Source organism: Bufo bufo, chromosome 4 (assembly GCF_905171765.1).
Source record: "Bufo bufo chromosome 4, aBufBuf1.1, whole genome shotgun sequence".
NCBI classification, from domain to species: domain Eukaryota; kingdom Metazoa; phylum Chordata; class Amphibia; order Anura; family Bufonidae; genus Bufo; species Bufo bufo.
Genome location: NC_053392.1, coordinates 289,901,998 through 289,922,274, shown reverse-complemented (window position 1 = coordinate 289,922,274; position 20,277 = coordinate 289,901,998). Strand labels below are relative to the sequence as shown.

At 44.2% G+C, this 20,277-nt stretch overlaps 1 protein-coding gene across 1 annotated transcript; it reads right to left on the bottom strand.

Moving 5' to 3' along the window:
* Positions 1 to 17,890: 17,890 nt before the first annotated feature.
* Positions 17,891 to 19,261, bottom strand: LOC120999169. Its single transcript, XM_040430047.1, has one exon. The coding sequence runs from the start codon at positions 19,259 to 19,261 to the stop codon at positions 17,891 to 17,893; it is 1,371 nt and encodes a 456-aa protein (XP_040285981.1).
* Positions 19,262 to 20,277: the final 1,016 nt, after the last annotated feature.

Here is a 20,277-nt window from a genome sequence, read left to right as displayed (position 1 = left end):
AGAAGTTAAATAGGGTAAATGTAAACAAGGCTCTGGGTCCAGATGGATTACACCCAAGAGTGCTTAAAGAGCTCAGTTCAGTCATTGCTGTGCCCTTGTTTATAATTTTTACAGATTCTCTAGGTGCTGGTACAGTGCCAAGTGATTGGCGCTCGGCAAACGTGGTGAACATATTCAAAAAAGGATCAAGATCCTCCACAGGTAATTATAGACCAGTTAGTTTAACTTTTGTTGTGGGAAAAATATTTGAAGGACTCTTAAGGGACTATATGACTATAAATAATATTATAAGTGATAACCAGCAGAAGTTGTCAGACTAACCTGATTTGATTCTATGAGGAGGTGAGTAGTAGCTTGGACAGAGGGGCATCTGTTGATGTAGTGTTTCTGGATTTTGCAAAGGCTTTTGATACTGTCCCTCATAGACGCTTAATAGATAAAGTAAGGTCTATAGGCTTTCAAAGTATAGTTTGTATTTGGACTGAAAACTGGCTGAAGCACCGTGTCCAGAGAGTAGTGGTCAATGATTCCTATTCAGAATGGTCCGGGGTTATAAGTAGTGTTGAGTGCGAATATTCAAATTTTAATCGCGAATATCGCCACTTCGAGAATTCGTGAATGTATAGAATATAGTGCTATATATATTCGTATTCGCGAATAGTGTTGAATATTCTAATCGCAAATTTATCGCGAACATATTACATTGCCAGTTTTTCGCACTCAAGTAAACAATGACTGGAGATCAGGAATTCTCGAATTTATGGCGAATATTAAATATTCGCAAATTCAAATATTGCAAATGCCGCTCATCACTAGTTATAAGTGGTGTACCCCAAGGTTCAGGGCTGGGCCCTTTATTATTTTATTTATTTATTAATGATATTGAGCAAGGGATTAATAGCACCATATCTATTTTAACAGATGACACTAAGCTGTGTAGAACTGTACAGTCTATGGAAGATGTCCATAAACTACAAACTGACTTGAACACTCCGAGTGATTGGGCATGAGCTTGGCAAATGAGGTTCAATGTGGACAAATGTAAAGTTATGTATCTTGGTAATAATAATCTCTGTGCTTCATATGTCCTACCGAAGGTGATGTAGCACTGGGAGAGTCACTTATAGAGAAGGATTTGGGTGTCTTTGTGGATGGTAGATTAAATTACAGCATATAATGTCAATCAGCTGCTTCAAAGGCCACCAGGATATTGTCATGCATTAAACGAGTCATGGACTCGCGGGGCAGGGATGTAATATTACCACTTTACAAAGCATTGGTGCGGCCTCATCTGGAATATGCAGTTTAGTTCTGGGCACCAGTACATACAAAGGGCACACTGCAGCTGGAAAAAGTACAGAGGAGAGCGACTAAACTGATAAGGGGAATGGAGGGTCTTAGTTATGAAGAAAGATTAAAAGAATAGAATTTATTTAATCTTGAGAAGAGATGTCTAAGGGGGGACATGATTAACCTATACAAATATATAAATATGCCATACAAAAAATACAGTGAAAAGCTGTTCCATGTAAAAGGCACTCAAAAGACTGGAGAGGAAAAAGTTTAGTCTCCGGAAGGGTCAAAGCTTCTTTACTATAAGAACTGTGAAGCTGTGGAATAGACTTCCTCAGAATGTGGTCACAGCAGGAACAGTAGATTCAAAAAGGGTTTAGACTAATTCTTAAAAGTAAAAAACATTAATGCTTTTGAAAACGTGTAGAAATCTGAGCCTCAATTCATTCTGGGATTTGCATCCCCACCTATCCCTTGGTTGAACTTGATGGATGGATGTATTTTTTCAACCATATTAAAAATGTAACTATTCCAGTATAGCTGGATTGTTGTTAAAAACACAACCGCTGGATTACACTGGCAGCTCTGACCTGTTGCTGCAGCTGCTGCTACCACCACCCCTTCTTTTCTGCTACTTGTGCTGGGTACAGCAACATTTTTTCCACTGCTCGATCCTTTGGAGGGACCTGGCAACTGTCTGTTGGCCATAGTGTACAGTAACTGAATCAGTAATGTAACAGATGAAATATGAATGGCGCAGCGGATAAGCTAGAAAAACTTGCCTATATATCAAACCGCCTGTTGACCATGAGTCTGATGCACTGTACGTCTATTTATAACTGAACCGATTAATTATTAATGGCAAAGCAAATGAACTAGGCAAACGTGCCTATATATTAGACCAGCTGCTCAGATTTATTCTGATGCACAGTCAGTCTATGTATAAGAGAGCAGATTAAGAATAAATTGCCCAGCAGATGAACAATATAAATGTGCCTATATATTACACCGCCTGCAATGAGTCTGGTGCACTGCACGACTATGTATAACTGAGAAGATTAATTATTAATGGCACAGCAGATTAGCTAGGTCCACACGCCTATATATTAGACCGGCTGTTGAGGCTAAGTCTGATGCACAGTCAGTCTATGTATAACAGAACAATTACATAGAGCCTGCACTGTCACTGCAGACTCCCTATGCTCTTCCTACAGTGTCTGAAGTGCTGGGGAATATGTTGTATACGCTATATAAAGATTATTCTTACGATCTCCCTATATCACAGCGGTTGGCTATCTTCTGATTGGCTGGCTGCACAGCATTATGGGTCATATCTCCTTCCCGGGCTTCTTACTTTCACATTGCAACATGTGTAGCCGCCATTTTGGGAAAAAAAAATATTTGTTACCATGAAGTGCAAGGAAATTCAGATTCATGGCGAATCAAAGCTTTCATGAAAATCTAATTAAATTTGTGTGATTAGCTCAACACTACTGTTAACCTTTAGAGGACCTGCCGATTTTCCATTTTTTAGTTTTTGTATTTTCAACCCCCACCTTCCCAGAGACATAACTTTTTTTTTTTCTGTTCACATAGCCTTATGAGGGCTTTTTTTTTGCTGGACAAGTTGTAATTTCTAATGGCACCATTTTAGAGTTGTGATTCCACACTTGCATAGTTTTTATATACTATATACCAGTAGTGTTGGGCGCGAATATTCGAATCACAAATTTTAATCGCGAATATCGCCAATTCGAGAATTCGCGAAGATTTAGAATATAGTGCTATATATTTGTATTTGCGAATATTCTAGATTTTTTTTTTCATCTGAACCCATGATCCCTCCCTGCTTCTTGCTTGAGGGCCAATGAGAAGGCTGCAATGTCTTTGTCTGAGCTTAGCAACATCCCTAGCAACCAATAGGAACGTTGCCTACCCCTTACTATATAAGAACCTCCCCAGCAGCCATTTTCTGCAGTTCTGACAGCAGTGTCATTTGTGTGCTCTGTGCTTTGCTATGTCATTACATTAGATAGCTAGTTAGTTAACTTATATATATATATATATATATATATATATATATATATATAATACAGATAGTTAGGGGGAGATAGTGAGTGTAGGTTAGATCATGATATAGTGTAGCTGATAGGCTCTGCTGTCCATACATACATGCTACAGACATAGTGCTGTGAAGTCATAAGTTCACAACAATACTTAGTGCACCAATCAGTCAGTCACACAAGTGGATAGAGCATGCTGGGAGTTGTAGTTTCACAACAGCTGGAGTGCCGAAGGTTGCTGATCCCTGCATTATACTTCAAACTGTGCCATTAAATGTTGAACTCTCTCTCTCACACACACACACAAACTTTCAGCTCCCTTCAAGCACTATGTATTTTCTTCATTAACCCTTTAATGACCAGAAAACTTTCAAATTTTTTTTGCTTTCATTTTTAACTCCTAGCCCTCCCGAACCCATAACTTTTTTTTTTTTTTTACTCACATAGTCGTATGAGGGCTTTCTTTAGCAGGACAACATGCACTTTCTAATGGCACCATATATGGTTGCATAAAATGTAGTGGGAAGTGGGAAAAAAATCCAAACGGGGTGGAATTACCATATTTTCCCGCGTATAAGACGACTTTTTAACATATGAAAATCTTCTCAAAAGTCGGGGGTCGTCTTATAAGCCGGTATACGGCATGATGAAACTTACGGTTCCTACTTCCGAGCCAGACTGGAGATTATGACAAGACTATTTGCTGTTGTGAGATTGTGAAAACTCAGATCAGATGGTATATTCTAACCCTGAGGCGTCCCCATCACCATGGGAACGCCTCAAGGTTATAATATACCATCGGATCTGAGTTTTCACAATCTCACAAACAGCGAATAGTCTTGTCATAAGACTATGCAACCAATAGAGGGCGCTGTTCATGAGTTATAAACAGCGCCCTCTATTGGTTGCATAGTCTTGATTATCTATTTCCTGATTGTGGGAAACAGTGAATTCTCCATTCTGCCCTTCCACTTGTCCCTGCTGTGATGAGACTCTGGCCGGACCCGCTCTGACCGAACCTCCTGAAGCATGACCTGGGCAAGCAGGTGAGTGGCGAGGGTGGTTTGCGCTCGTGTGGTCTTCACGCTGCCCTGGAGTGGAGGGTGCCGGGGCCGCTACAGTGAGCGGTGAGGATGGGTCTCGGGTGGCTGAGTCAGGTGGGGCTGCGTCCGCGCCATTATCAAAGTAAAAGTCCAGCCTGCCCTACTTGGCTTGGGTCTTCTTCCCCTTGGCATCGTGGGTATGTTTACTAAGGGAGCCAGGCACAATTAGCAGGGTTTTATGGATTGGGAGAGGGGAACTGGCTTACTTGAAGTCGGATTGTGGCGGAGCTGTGCGTTCATGCGGCCATCACGAACGGCTGCCTAGCCACGCCCCCCTGGTTGCAGAGTCTTATACCGCGAGTATAGCCCTATATTTTAACTGGAAAAGTTGGGGGTCGTCTTATATGCCCAGTCCTCTTATACGCCAGAAAATACGGTATTTAAAAAAATACTATTCGAACCACAGTTTTATGTTTTTTTTTAACACCATTTCCTTTCTGTAAACCGACCTGTTACTTTTATTCTCCAGGTCAGTAGGATTATGGCAATACCACATATGTATAGGTTTTCTTTTCATCGCCCCTCTGACCCCTCTAACTTTTTTTTAGTTATGTATACAGAGCTGAGTGAGGGCTAATTTTTTTGTGAAGCAATCTGTACTTTTAATGACTTTGTTTATTTTTTGTGGGAGGTGAAGTGATAAAAAAAATGGCAAATTTGCCATTCTGATTTTTTTCTCTATTTCGCAGTTTCGGAAAAATATTTTTATATTTTTATAGTATGGGCGTTTTTGCACATGGCGATGCTCATGATGTGTATTTTATTGTTTAAATATTTTTATTAGAATTTTTTTATCTTTACATTTTTCTTTATTTTCAAAAACATTTTTTCCCCATAGGGAACAATCCTTTGATTGCTTGTCTGATAGACTCCGATGCATTAGCATTGGAGTCAATGAGAATTTTGCCCCGACTCCCCCAAACACAGCTGTGATCTAGATGCCGTGGCCACATTTCACTATGGCATCTGAAGGGTTAAAAGTCTGTGATTGGCATTACTGACAGTCGTGAACATTAGTGCCAGAAGTCTGCTGTCAGCAGGCACCATTTTTAAGTGCCATTGGGCAGTTGGGAAAGGGTTAAATGCACATCTAGATTTATTTATTATATCTTTTTTACAACAATCATGTAATCTGTGTTGTAAAAGTCAAATGAAAATTCCTTATGTGCTAAACGTGATAAATGTGTACTTAGAGTTCAGTAAGTCTTTTCCACAGACATAACCACAGGATGCACAGTGTCACAAATTTGCCAGCTTATCCCCTGAATGTGTTTTTTAATGACTGGAATATTACACAGTCTGAAGGACAATACTAAGTTTTGAGTAGTACATGAACTTCAGGGTCGATAGAGGCAATATTTCTCTTATCTGACTCACAGATTTTAATTCTAAATTGTGACCCCCCTGAGGTCTTACTAATATATCTTGTCTATTTCAAATGATTGAACAGATGAAGAAACAGGGGAGTTCTGTTTTTGACCTTGATCTTGTTTAAGTCTTGGAAGTAGCTAGGTTTAAGTCTGAAAATAGCTTCAGTAAGACAAGAAAAGGATTTAATAAAACCTGTTACTAGATTTTATTAACTGTCAATCTTTGCATTAGAGGGTAAACAAGCTGCCTTTGCAAATGTGAGCACATAGAAGCAACTAAATAGTAAAATCAAAATGTTTTTTACATTTGCTAAATTTGCCTAAAAATAAAATAAAAAATGACTATCAAAATAAACTTAGTCTAGAGGAATACCTGGAGAAAACTGTAAAAAAAAAAAAAGAAAAAAAAAGAAGATAATATATGTTAACAGAAGAGCTAATGGAAGTGTGTCAAATGCTTCATGGTTAATAAACTACTGTACATAGTGTTCTGTCCCCACATGAAGGCGAATGAAGGTGTAACTGATAATGACTTTGTGACTGGCCTACCTTCGTATCCAAGCAGTGGAGCAGACCGGACCGGCAGATGCTCAGGTTAGATGGATCCAGACGTAGACATGAGGATGCAATCAAACGTGGGTTTATTTGATCCAGAGCAGTGACATACAGTGATGCAATACAGGAATGCTGTCATGTGGATGTCTTTTCTGAGGCTAACTGCTGAGGCTACTGCTGAGGCAACTGCTGGTCAAAAACTGATGCCTTCACAAGCCAAGGTGTGTGTCTCCAGTCACAAAGAATGCAGCACTGAAAAAGGCTACAGGAAGTGACCAGGCCCAAGGCTGCTAAAACCACGCCCAGAGAAAAAACTTTATTTAACAAGAACGAAGGCGTGCAGCATATGAATTCCGGCCAGCTGATGGCAGCAGAGAACAATAGACTTAAACAACATAGGTAAAACAAGAAATAATACAGTGCAGAAATTCAATATGAAAGGAACAGCACACTCCCCGTCTGAAATTCACTTTGGGGATTTCACTATGACGAATGTCCATAAAATATAAACAACCTGTAAAAGAAAAACATATTAGAATGCAAACATAGATTAGTCCTGTTTTCCAACTTGGAATGGAGAAGATCTGCGAAGCTAGTTACAGTCCTGTTCACCCAGCAGGGACGTTCTCGATGGGTCTCATCCAACTGGAGAAACGTTCAAAGCGCTGACAACTGAAGCTGGCGGTTTGCTTTGTTCCAGTGACTAATGCACTAACTTCAGTGCGGCTTTCTGGATCATTATCCGGATCCTGGATGCTGAAAGCTTCCTGTACACATTCGTCTGCCTCTCCAAGCAGAAACTCTGGACCTGTAAGCCAAGTAGAGTTAGTAAAGGAACCTATAGACATAGGCCTAGTGGCATGATCTGCCGGATTAAGTTCGGATGGTACGTAGTGCCATTGTTCAGGTTTGGAGGACCTCCTGATTCTCTCTATGCGGTTACTAACGTACACATAAAATCGCTTGGTCCGATTGTGGATGTAACCTAAAACGACCTTACTGTCGGTGTAATACTGGACTTCAGCTATGTCGACACCCAGTTCTTGTTGTACGAAATCCGCAATCTCCACTGCCAACACGGTCCCACAAAGTTCCAGTCTGGGAATAGTATGATCGGGCTTGGGGGCTAACTTAGCCTTACCAAAGACGAATCCAACGTGATTTTGGTTGTTGGGTCCTGTGACTTTCAGATAGGCAACCGCTGCAATGGCCTCCGTGGAGGCGTCCGAGAACACATGGAGTTCTTTCTTTATGCTAGAGGAAAGTGAGGTTTTAATATAGCATCTCGGGATGTGGATCTCATCCAAGGCACACAAGGATCGCTTCCAGGTTTCCCATTTTTGCTCTTTCTCGAAGGGAAGTGGGGTATCCCAATCCTTGACTGTTTCAGAAAACTGTCTCAGTAGAGATTTACCTTGTATGGTGATGGGCGCTACAAATCCCAGCGGATCAAATAGGCTGTTTACCACTGATAGGACGCCTCGTTTTGTGAATGGCTTGTCTGCACAACTTATCTGAAAACCGAAGGAGTCAGCCGAGAGATCCCATCTGAGGCCCAAGCTCCTCTGCACAGGTGGACTGTCCAGTCCCAAGTTAATGTCCTTGAAACCTGGTGCATGATTGCCTGATTCGAAGGCCCTCATAACGGCCAGGCTGTTTGAAGCAATTTTGTGTAGTCTAAGTTTAGCTTGGTACAACATACTTTGAGTCCTTTTGAGCAGATCGATAGCCGCTTCTTCAGTCGGTAGTGATTTGAGTCCATCGTCTACATAGAAGTCCTTTTCTACAAAGTCTCTGGCGTCTTTACCGTACTTGGATTTTCTCTCTAATGCAGTTCGCCGAAGGCCGTAAGTTGCCACGGCAGGTGAAGGGCTGTTTCCAAATACGTGTACCCTCATTCGATATTCTGCCATCTCTGCGTTGGTGTCGTTTTTCTTGTACTACAGAAACCTGAGGAAATTCCGGTGGTCCTCTCTGACTACGAAACAGTGGAACATCTGTTCAATGTCGGCGGTGATGGCAACGAGCTCTTTTCTGAACCTCATCAGCACTCCAACTAGGTTATTCGTCAGATTAGGACCTGTGAGGAGGACATCATTAAGAGATACACCTTGATGTTTGGCACTTGAGTCGAAAACAACCCTAATTTGATTAGGTTTCCGTGGGTGATACACTCCAAATGAAGGCAAGTACCAGCACTCGTCGTTCTTCCCTAAGGATGGAGCTGGTTCTGCATGGTTGTTGCAGAATATTTTGTCGATAAAGGCAACGATGTGTTCTCTCATCTCAGGCTTACTGTTCATGGTACGCTGAAGAGAGTTAAATCTAGACAGAGCTTGTTCCCTATTGTTCGGGAGTCTCACCCTGGTAGCTCGGAAGGGTAATGGAGAAACCCAGTGATTGGTTTCGTCTTTAAGGAACTCATTGTCCATTATCTTGATAAATTCTCTGTCCTCTACTGACAAAGCTACTTTATCATCGTCCTTGCTTGTGTGAAAGACCAATCTTCCCAAGTTGTCAGCAAAGGGAGGAATGTCGTCAGGTGGTTGTATGAGGTCTGGAGGCTTCTCTTTCACCTCATAGTGATGAGGGCAAGGCTTAATGCAAGTTGTGCGTCCATCTCCGCGCACGTACGTTTTGAAAGAGCGGATTCTTGGTTGATCCAAGCATACATTTCCTATGACCACCCATCCCAAGTCCAGTCTCTGGGCGTATGGTGCATAGTCGGGACCATTACACTGTTGACGCACCTTGTGTACCCTTAGATTGTCTCTGCCAAGCAGGAGTAGAATCTCGGCGTTGTTGTCCATAGGTGGGATAACGTTGGCTAGGTGCCTTAGGTGTGGATGGTGAAATGCAGCTTCCGGGGTAGGAATTTCATCCCTATGGTTGGGTATTTGATCGCATTCGATCAGCGTCGGTAGAGGTATTTCCGTATTTCCACTGACGGAACAAGCGATGAATCCTTGTGCCCTCCTGCCGCTAGTCTCTATGCGACCCGAGCAGGTGTTTAAGATGTAGGGTTCTGACGGTCCATTTATACCAAAGGCTTCAAAGAATTTAGGTCCTGCTAGGGAGCGGTTGCTTTGGTCGTCAATGATGGCATACATTTTTACTGCCTTTTCTGGTAGCCCCTCCGGGTAGACCTTGACTAGGCATATGCGGGCACAACATTTCTCACTCTGGCCCTCCCCACATACGTCCAAGCATGAGCAGGAAACAGCAGTGGCTGTGTTAGCGTTGTTCTGGGGCTCCCCGCCATGACTTTGAGCAGGACTGGTAGTGACAGCAGCCGGTGAATCCCTTGTGAGTGGAGTTGGGTGCATAGCTGAGGCATGTCTTTCACTATGACACTCCTCACACTTGATAATGGATTTACAGTCCTTAGCCATGTGCTCCAATGAAGCGCAGCACCTAAAGCATACCCCAAGCTCGGTGAGGACTTTCTTGCGCTCCTGTATGGTTTTGGATCTAAATCCTCTGCATTTGTTCAGTGAGTGTGGTTTTTTATGAATGGGACATTCGTGATTGAAGGCCTTGTCTCCTGATGAGGTAGTGTACTGTCTACCAGTGGGTACTGCAGATGATGGTAGGTTAGTCTTTCTAACATTCACGCTGCTCTTAAAGTCTCTGTGTTTATGCACAATACTTTCATACCTTGATGATGGTGTCACTGAGGCTGTAGTATTGAACTCCAGGAAGTCGAGGCTGGGGTCATTCCTCATCTGGGACTGTTCATCGATGAACCTACAGAAATGAATAAATGGGGGAAAAGTGACGTCATGCACTCTTTTGTACCTTGAGACTGATGCCGCCCACTTCTCTTGCAGGCTGTATGGTAGCTTCACGACAATTGGGTTCACCCCATGGGCTGTATCCAGGTAGCACAGCCCGGACAGACGAGGGTCTCTTTTGGCAAGCTCCAGTTCCATGAGCAAATCACTTAAATCCTGAAGCTTATGGACATCCTTGAGACTGATCTTGGGGACGTTCTGCAGTCTCCTGAATAGTGCCCTCTCTATTGCTTCTGCGCTGCCAAAGGTGCGTTCGAGTCTCTGCCAGGCTGCAGCGAGACCTGCTTCTGCTTGTCCCACATAGACAGTTCTAAGGCTCTTGATGCGATTTGTGGAGCCTGGGCCCAGCCAGTTGATCAAGAGGTCAAGCTCCTGCTCTGCGGTTAGGTTGAGGTTGGCGATGGCGGCTTTGAAGGTTGCCTTCCAGGCTCTGTAGCTCTCTGCACGGTCATCAAATTTTGAGAGACTGGTGTTAATTAGCTCTCTGCTCACCATAAACCTGGCAAACTCAGACATATCTGATTTTTCACTGCTTGTTGCCATGACAACTTGTGATGCCCCTGGGGCGTATAGGCTGCGTGGCGTGAAAGGGTGAGATGCTTCCGGGTAGAATGATGTTGCTGCAGGGTTGAGCTGTGGTCTAGCCTCTGTAGATTCTGATGACTGCTGCTTGAGCTGTGGAGGTAGGCCAGGAAACACCTGGTAGCCATCTTGCTGTAATAACTGCCCTTGAGAGAGCGCGTCTGGGCGACTGTTATTGGATTGCTCGGGTGCTGTGGGTGTCACTGGCCCTGCAGGTAGAGCTGCCTTGGAGGTTTCAGTGTTGTTGGCTTGGACAGTGCTGCACACTGGGGGTGTTGCAGATAACTGTTTCAGTACGTAGTCGCTGGTGCGATCAACTGGATCGTCTATCTCCTCTGGTGGTAAGCAGACTGAATCAAGGCCTTGGCTCAATGCTTGCTCAAGTAGTCTTACTCTTGCTAATGCGATTTCCTCTTCCCTCTCTGATTCGAGGATCTTTATTCGAGCCTCTGCTTCTGCTTCTGCCCTCTTGGCTTCTACCTCCGCTTCTGCCCTCTTGGCTTCTGCCTCTGCCCTCTTGGCTTCTGCCTCCGCTTCTGCCCTCTTGGCTTCTGCCCTCTTGGCCGCCGCCGTCTGTGCTTCTGTTCTCGCAAGGACTTCTTTTTCGGTGAAGGAACGCCTCACTTTGGATAGCTCTGCATTTATGCGGGCCTCTAGTAATCTGTCGCTCAGGTTGGAGCTTCTAGAGCATGATGATCTGTAGGACCGCGAGGAATGTTTGGACGAATGTGATCTGTGTGATCTAGTTTCTTGCAAATGAGAGATGCGGAGTTCCACTTTATCTTTAGCGTCCAGCACCATGGCGTCTCTTTGTCTGTCTATTGATTCTGCCTTGCACAATTCTGACGGGGCTTCTTCAATATTAGAGTCTTTTAGAAAGGTTATATACCTTGTGGACAGTCTCTTGTATCTTTCATGGGCTGCGTTCAGCCGCCCGACGGCAACTTGTAAACTGGTGGCATCGCCTGAGGAGGACTTAAATCCTGATATGAGGGAGGAAACTCGTTCCCATAGCTCTTCCAGGTTGTCACATAGCTCATCTTTCCTGGTGTGATAATTTTCTGTGATCTTTATTGTTGGTTTGAGAGAGCGCCTTGGTCGCGTGACTTGGTCTGCTGGAAGTGTGGGTTCTACCTCCAGCTCTTCATAATGATCAGTATCAGGTAGCATTTGTTTTGTTTCATCACTGGGGAACTGTACGAGGTCCTTTTCGGCCATTTTGATTTAAGGTGCGCTGTCTCTTTAAGAAATCGAACTTTTGAATTGGGGGCTGAAAATTGCAGTGCGGCTCAGATGAGGCACCCCGATGAGTTTCCCAAGGTGTTTTGAGTGAATTGCGGGGTTTTCGTTTGAGGGAGGCCCCGCGTGCGTGAACAGTTCTTATATCATGCGAGCAAGGGTTAACATAGGATGTAGAAAGTGGCTTGGCGAGTAGTGGAGGACTTCCAGGCGAGAGTATATCTACTGCGGACACGCCGTGCTTCCCCTTGGGCTTATGGGACGTGCACTGTTGCTGGGCGGATTTGCTGGGAGTGGGCCTGTTGCAGGGGAGGTTCCTGAGTGTGGCGCTGGGCTCTGAGGGAATCTGTAGCCGGGCATTGGATATTGAGACTGATATTGACTGGGGTATAAGGCTTTAAGGCAGTTTTTGACTGTTCTGTCCCCACATGAAGGCGAATGAAGGTGTAACTGATAATGACTTTGTGACTGGCCTACCTTCGTATCCAAGCAGTGGAGCAGACCGGACCGGCAGATGCTCAGGTTAGATGGATCCAGACGTAGACATGAGGATGCAATCAAACGTGGGTTTATTTGATCCAGAGCAGTGACATACAGTGATGACATACAGTGATGGAATACAGGAATGCAGTAGATGCTGTCATGTGGATGTCTTTCCTGAGGCTAACTGCTGAGGCAACTGCTGGTCAAAAACTGATGCCTTCACAAGCCAAGGTGTGTGTCTCCAGTCACAAAGAATGCAGCACTGAAAAAGGCTACAGGAAGTGACCAGGCCCAAGGCTGCTAAAACCACGCCCAGAGAAAAAACTTTATTTAACAAGAACGAAGGCGTGCAGCATATGAATTTCGGCCAGCAGATGGCAGCAGAGAACAATAGACTTAAACAACATAGGTAAAACAAGAAATAATACAGTGCAGAAATTCAATATGAAAGGAACAGCACACATAGCAGCGCTTAGCAGACAACTTAAAGGGGTAGTCCGCTTTTTACTCTTTATGTCCTATCACCAGGATAGGCCATCAATATCAGATGAGCGGGGGTCCAACTCCCAGTACTCCCACTGATTAACTGTTTGAAAAGAAGGCAACCCTCATATAAGCGCTGCCTTTTCTGCTCTGTTTACCTGCTTGCTGCAGCAATTGCAATTGTGAGCAAGTATAATTACAAGTATGGTGTCCCCATTCTCTTCAATGTCAAAAAACGGACAACCCCTTTAAATACAACTGCAAACGTATTAACCAATTAGGGACACAAAGTCATGTCTAGAGAAGAGTGAATACATTGTATTCTAAATTAATCAGATTCATCACAAAAATTATTTTTCCAAACAAATCCAAAGTTTTGGCAATTCACTTGGACGAATTGGGGAAAATGGCACCAGCCATTTACAATTCAGTACACTAACGAGGGAAATAGGGCAGGGAAGATAACAACAGAGGATCACATGACCCCCAGCAGGCAGTGCACTTGCCAGTGGGCATCCCCACAATGCTTTGCAGTTAGTCTGTCAATTTGGAGGGAGGATATTGGCTGGTTTATCAGGCTTTATGCTAGCTCTGAAGCATAAATATTACTCTGAGCCCAGTCACTGATGTAATAGGATGTGTCTGCCATGGCTGACAGACAGAGCAATAAGACACACTAGCCAGCCATTTTAAGACCTTGCAGGGACAGTATAGTGATTGTGAAGAAGATTTATTTAGTTAGGTAGATTGGATCACCAGGTACAAAGTCAGGTTTTATCATTAGGTACAGGATAGTGGCAGTTATTATACTATGTTTCTGTAGCCAAGGCTGGATCATTTCATAACTTCTTGTGTTGCACCACATAAGACATGAGCTTTTAAAGAGACAGTACTCTTTATGCGCAGGAGCCAGCCTTTTCTGTCCAAAAACCTGTTGCAAAGCTTCAACGGTTTATAAATGTGTGCCATGCAATAAGCATATTTTAGTGTGTGTACTGTACAGGGCACTGTATATATTTTGGTTGCACCCAGGGGATGTCTTATTGCACCTGTGTTTTCCCAAAAAAACATGTTGCAATGTTTGATTGGGCAGACTAGATGGGCCAAATGGTTCTTATCTGCCGACACATTCTATGTTTCTACAGTTTATAAGTGTACAAAGAACTTAAGTGTATTTTAGTGGGTCACCCAGTGATGTCCAATTACGCTTGATTTTTCCCCCAAAAAACCTGTTGCAAATTTTCAAGTTAATAACTGTGCCAGCAAGCATATTTTCTAGCATCACCATTAGTATATCTTTTGGCCATACACTGTGTCCAACTGCACATTTTTATCAACATAAGGGATCATGCACATGAATGTATTTTTTTTTCCGTGTCCGTTACATTTTTTTTGCGGACCGTATGTGGAACCATTCATTTCCATAGGTCCGCAAAAACAAAACCTGAAGTTACTCCATGTTCATTCTGTTTCCGTATGTCCGAATTTCCGTTCCGCAAAAAAATAGAACATGTCCTATTATTGTCCGCATTACAGACAAGAATAGTACTGTTCTATTAGGGGTCAGCTGTTCCGTACCGCAAAATACGGAATGCACATGGACGACATACGTATTTTTTGCAGACCGCACAATACATACGGTCGTGTGCATGAGCCCTAACTGTTCAAGATTTTCAAAATTGCTTTATTATGTAAAACTGAAACAAAAAATAAACATATTTGGTATTGTCACGTCCATAAGAACCTGCTCTTTAAAAATAACACATGATCTATCCTGTTTGGTGAACGCTATAAAAAAATAAAATTAAATAAAAACTGTACCAGAACAGCCATTTTTCTGTTACCTTGCCTCACAAAAAGCATAATATCGAGCGATCAAAAATCATATATACCCCAAAATAGTACCAATAAAACTGTCTCCTTATCCCTTAGTTTCAAAAATGGGGTCAATTTTTGGGAGTTTCTACTCTAGGGGTGCATCAGGGGGTCTGCAAATGCGACATGGCAACTTAAAATGATCCAAGTGAAATCTGCCCTCCAAAATCCATATGTTGCTCCTTCCCTTCTGTGCCATGCCATGTGCCCATACAGCAGTTTACCACCATATATGGGGTGTTTCTGTAAACTGCAGAATCAGGGTGATAAATATTGAGTTTTGTTTTGCTGTTAACCCTTGCTGACTTACAGGAAAAAAATTATTGGAAATTCTGGAAAATTATTGGAAATTCTGGAAAATTCTTGTGAAACGCTTAAAGGGCTTCTGTCACCCCCCAAAACTCATTTTTCATTTTTGGGCATATTAAAATCCTTATTGGACGACTATTCCCTATATAGGGCTCTTACCTTGTTCTGTGGCTTTGTTTCATAAAAAAAAAAAAATCGAGCTTTTAAAATATGCAAATGACTTCACTACCAGCAAGTAGGGCGTCTACTTGCTGGTAGCCGCCGCATCCTCCTTTTAAAAAACCGCCCCCTCCTCCTGTTGATTGACAGGGCCAGCGAGCGCTCTCCTCCTCCGGCTGGCCCTGTCAGCATTTCAAATCCCGTGCCTGTGCCTTACGTGTCTTCATTCGGCGCAGGCACTCAGAGAAGGACGCTCGCTTCCTCAGCACTCCCTCAGTGCGCCTGCGCCGATGACGTCACCTCTAAACACGAAAGAGAAGACGTCATCGGCGCAGGCGCACTGAGGGAGTGCTGAGGAAGCAAGCGTCCTCTCAGAGCGCCTGCGCCGAATGAAGACACGTAAGGCGCAAGCGCGGGATTTGAAATGCTGACAGGGCCAGCCGGAGGAGGAGAGCGCTCGCTGGCCCTGTCAATCAACAGGAGGAGGGGGCGGTTTTTTAAAAGGAGGATGTGGCGGCTACCAGCAAGTAGACGCCCTACTTGCTGGTAGTGAAGTCATTTGCATATTTTAAAAGCTTGATTTTTTATGAAACGAAGCCACAGAACAAGGTAAGAGCCCTATATAGGGAATATTTTTTATAATTTTATATGTCTCTTTATGGGAAAGGGGCTTTTTTAATTGAAACTTTATTTTTTTTTATTGTAAAAAACACTTATTTCGCTTTTAATATATATTTCTTTTATCCCACTATGGGACTTCAACATTACAGGGTCTGATCCCTGTTTCAATGCAGCACAATACATCTGTATTGTGCTGTATTGAACTGACAGTGTCTTACACTGTAAGACACTGACAGTTGCCTAGGAGATCCAGCCCTGTAGCTATATCTCCTGGGCTTCTATAGCTGGCAGTTCCAATGCCTGTGCAAGGCTACGGGGCTGCCATAGTAACCATTGGGTCCCTGTCACTGCAGCACGGAGACCTAATGGGGATGTACAAGCTGCCCGCAAACCCCTGTATGCCGCGGTCAGCATGACAGCGGCATACCGGGGGTTAATCTGCCGGCATCTGTGTTTTCACCGATGCTGGCAGATACAGCTGGGCCCCTAGGTCGGCAAGAGGTTAAGGTGAAAACTTGCCCTGGATAGAAGGAATAAATTTTAAAAAGCATAACAAATCCAATGGTGCAGGGTGTTTTTAACCAAACTGTTTGTTAATAAGCAACCATGTGTTTAGCCATAGCTATATATATATATATTTGTGCTCGGAATTTAATATGTAATGGATAATGTCAAAGATAAAAAGTTGGTTGTGGTGTGCCGAAACCAACGTCCGAGTGGGCCTGTAAATAAAAGAGGGCCCACCAAGGAGAATTGTATGTATTAAGGGTGCTTGGTGGGTGGGGGACACTTGCACTCGAACGTCAGAGGTGAGTAGGGGCTGGCGTTTAAGTAGGGGACTTACTCCTCCCACAAATTCAGACCTAATGGCCTTTCTACTTGTGCTCGGAATTTAATATGTAATGGATAATGTCAAAGATAAAAAGTTGGTTGTGGTGTGCCGAAACCAACGTCCGAGTGGGCCTGTAAATAAAAGAGGGCAAAGAGAAGTTCAAAACCACACTTTATTGCATTTGTTTACATGACTAAATTCCTGAAGGCTTGGCGAAGTTCTTTCTCTGGTCGTGGAATATACGTATTGTATATAGAGGACTTCCAGCGGCCCAGTCTCTTTATGATGTGGACCGGGGTGTTAGTGCTAGAGGCTGATGAAGCGGCTCCTATACGAAAGGAATGCCCGGCGAATAAAGTTGGGTTGTGACCCAATTTTCCCAATAAGGTTCTAACGTGCGTGGTGAATTTTGCTGTAGTGAGTGGGTGCCCTTGAAGTTGCAAGAGAGGTGAGTCTGATAAGTGTGTGCTGTAGGTAGACCGTAAGAGGTCTAGTGTCTTAACTGGGCACCAAGCATTGTCTGTTGGAAAGAGCGGAATGATAGTGGGGTGAAGGGACTGATTCGTTTTTGTAGATGGGATTGTGAGAATGTAATGGTCGTCTACTTTAGTGAGTTGCGAGGTTTTAAGGCTGTGCGCGGCATCTCCTTGACAAACAACTGTAAACTCCCTGGGTCTTAAGAACCCATAAAAGGCCAAATAGATAGCAGATTTGATCACCAGGTTAGTGTTGGGATCAAAAGGGGATTGGTCGAGGAGGTTGCTAAGTGCTCTAAAGATGGGCCCATCTATAGGTAGTCTAGTGGTGATAGGTGGAACTGAAACTTTAGAGATCCCCTTTAAGATTTTCTTGATGGGGTATGATGACAGAAAGGGGGTATTGTTAGGGAAATTTGTGAGGCTGTGATGCTGCACCCCCGTGAGGTATAATTTGATTGTGTTGTGGGAGAGTTTTAAGTGTAAGTGGCAAAAAGAGGCAAAAGCCACCATAGTTTGGGTTGAGAAATTGCCTTGTAATCCGAATTCAGCTGTAAAGTTGTTGAAAATGGTAAGTGCCCTATTGTAGGTGATAGTAGTATTTGGTGATAGTGCTTGGTGTGTAAGGATCCTAGCATGGTGCATAAGTGTGTTCAATCCAAGATTAACTCGTAAAAATTCGGTGTTCTGGATGGTTGATGGTGGGCTGACGGGAGTGCCTGGAAAAACACCTGAAATTGAGAGCGAGACAGAGCGTCAGCAGCTGTGTTGTGAATGCCCGGGATGTGAAGGCAAATTAAGTGGAACTGGACGGTTGCTGCCAACCAGGTCAGCTTGCGAATCAGCCGCATCATGGTGAGAGAGGAAGAGCGACCTTTGTTAATGATGTCGCAGGCTGACGAGTTGTCGGAATAACATTTTACTGCCTTGCCGGACCAGAGGTGACCCCAAGTGTGTGCGGCCGCCACAATGGGGTAAATCTCAAACAGAGCTGAAGTTTCTCTAAACCCCGGCAAGGCATCCGTCTCCGCTGGCCAGTGACCCCTAAACCAGTGATTACCAAATATAGCTGCAAAACCCGTGCTGGCTGCAGCGTCAGTGTAAATGCAGGGAGAGGAGTCGGAGAGAGGGGGAATAAACATGGAGATGCCGTTCCATTGAGTCAAAAACTTTCCCCACATGAGTAGGTCAGCTTTGGCGTGATGGTCCAATGCGATTGGGCAGGCGTCTGGAACCCCATGCAGCAGACAGAGGAGCCTGGACACAAAGGATCTACCCTGCGGAACAATGCGCATCGCGAAATTCAGGGATCCCAATAAGGACTGAAGTTCTTTCCTGGTGCATACATTGTTCCGCAGGAACATATCTATTTCCCCTCTTAGACGGACCAGTTTCTCAGGGGGAAGGCTGGCGCGGAAGGTACCATAGTCCAGCTCTATCCCCAAGAAAGTGAGTTTAGTGGTGGGGCCAATTGTTTTAGCGGGAGACAAAGGTACTCCGAGGGTGGCAAAAAGTGCAGAGGTGCTGAGGATATCTGTAGGTGTGCGTGTGCTTGGTTCTATGATGAGGAAGTCATCTAAGTAGTGAATGACGGTGTGACACCTAATGATGTTCAGAAGCAGCCAGCATAGAGTTTCTGCGAAAATATCAAACAGTTTAGGGCTGCTTCTGGACCCAAAAGTGAGCCGCGTGGAAAAGTAGTATTTGTTTCGCCATTTAACACCGTGCAAGTGCCAAAGTGATGGGTGCATGGGCAGTAATTTGAATGCGTTGGTAATGTCTGTTTTGCTAAGCCAGGCGTTGCTACCAGTTGAAATGATGGTTTGTATAGCGTCGTCTATTTTTACGTATTGTAGTGAGAATTCGTCTGCGGGAATGAGTGCGTTGATGCTAGGGACAAAAGAAGAGTGCGGTGCCGATAAATCGATAATCATGCGCTTTTTATTTGAGTATTTGTGTACAGCTATACCAATAGGGTTAGTGCGCCAGGAGGAAAATGGTGAGGAGGTGAAGGGGCCGATCATGAAACCTTGTGCTATTTCTGTGGAGAGGAGAACATCCGTGGCCTCCGGGTCTAGGCAGGCTGATAGGAGATTGGGGCATTCCAGTATCCCTGAGGGAATGGCCACGAGACCCGTGAGAAAGCCCTGGGTGAAACCTGTTATTAAATACTCCACCAGATGTCTACTTGGATGATTTTTTAAGTAAAAAACCAGGTTGTCGATATTAACGTCGGTTAGTCATTTGTTGGGGGACAACCTGGCCGGGCACATGGTCTTGGTGTGTGCCCTGAAACAGATAGAGCAGATGTGCAACAATCTACAAGCGCTAAAGCTGCAGGAACCTGCATTGAAGTTGTTGCACACCTGAGCCTTCCCTAAAAAGGAGATGGGCCTCCCCAGTTTATCCCGCTGTCCGCCTTCCTGTTTGAGGTGAGGAGTTGAATTGGATTGAGGGGTGGGTGTGGGGGTGGATGGGTCGGCCATGGAAGGGCACAAATCGGCCAAGTGGGTTGAGGAATTGCATATGGCGCAGGACGGGGGCCTCAGACCAGCGAAGTGGCGACAGAATAGTTCTGTATCCATTTGACACCAGTTAATTCTAACATTAAACTGTTTCAAATGTGTCGCCGCTTTCGCCGATATCGATTTATGGTAATCATAAAAAGATGAGCCCCCGTACTTGACGCCCAAATCCACCACTTTATGGAGATAGAGGTCCAGTTCCTCTCTCCTGTGGGGATATACAGAGCAGATGACATCACGGTATATGCCGAAGGCCAACACGAAATTTGGAATAGACAATTTCTTGTTGAGCCTTGGGTCTCTGGTTTTAAGAACCACCGAGATATCCCCGAAATTATAAGCCCTGTTCTCCAGTACGTCTTGGGAGGCAATGAGTAATGACACCAGACACACGTCCTTCCCATCTAGGATTTCTTTCCTAATGGAGTCTGGGACGGAGTGAGCTGGTGACACGAATGGAGACGTGACTGGAGCAGGAGCTGGAGGGGGAAGTGTGGGGACGGGTGTTGGTGCCG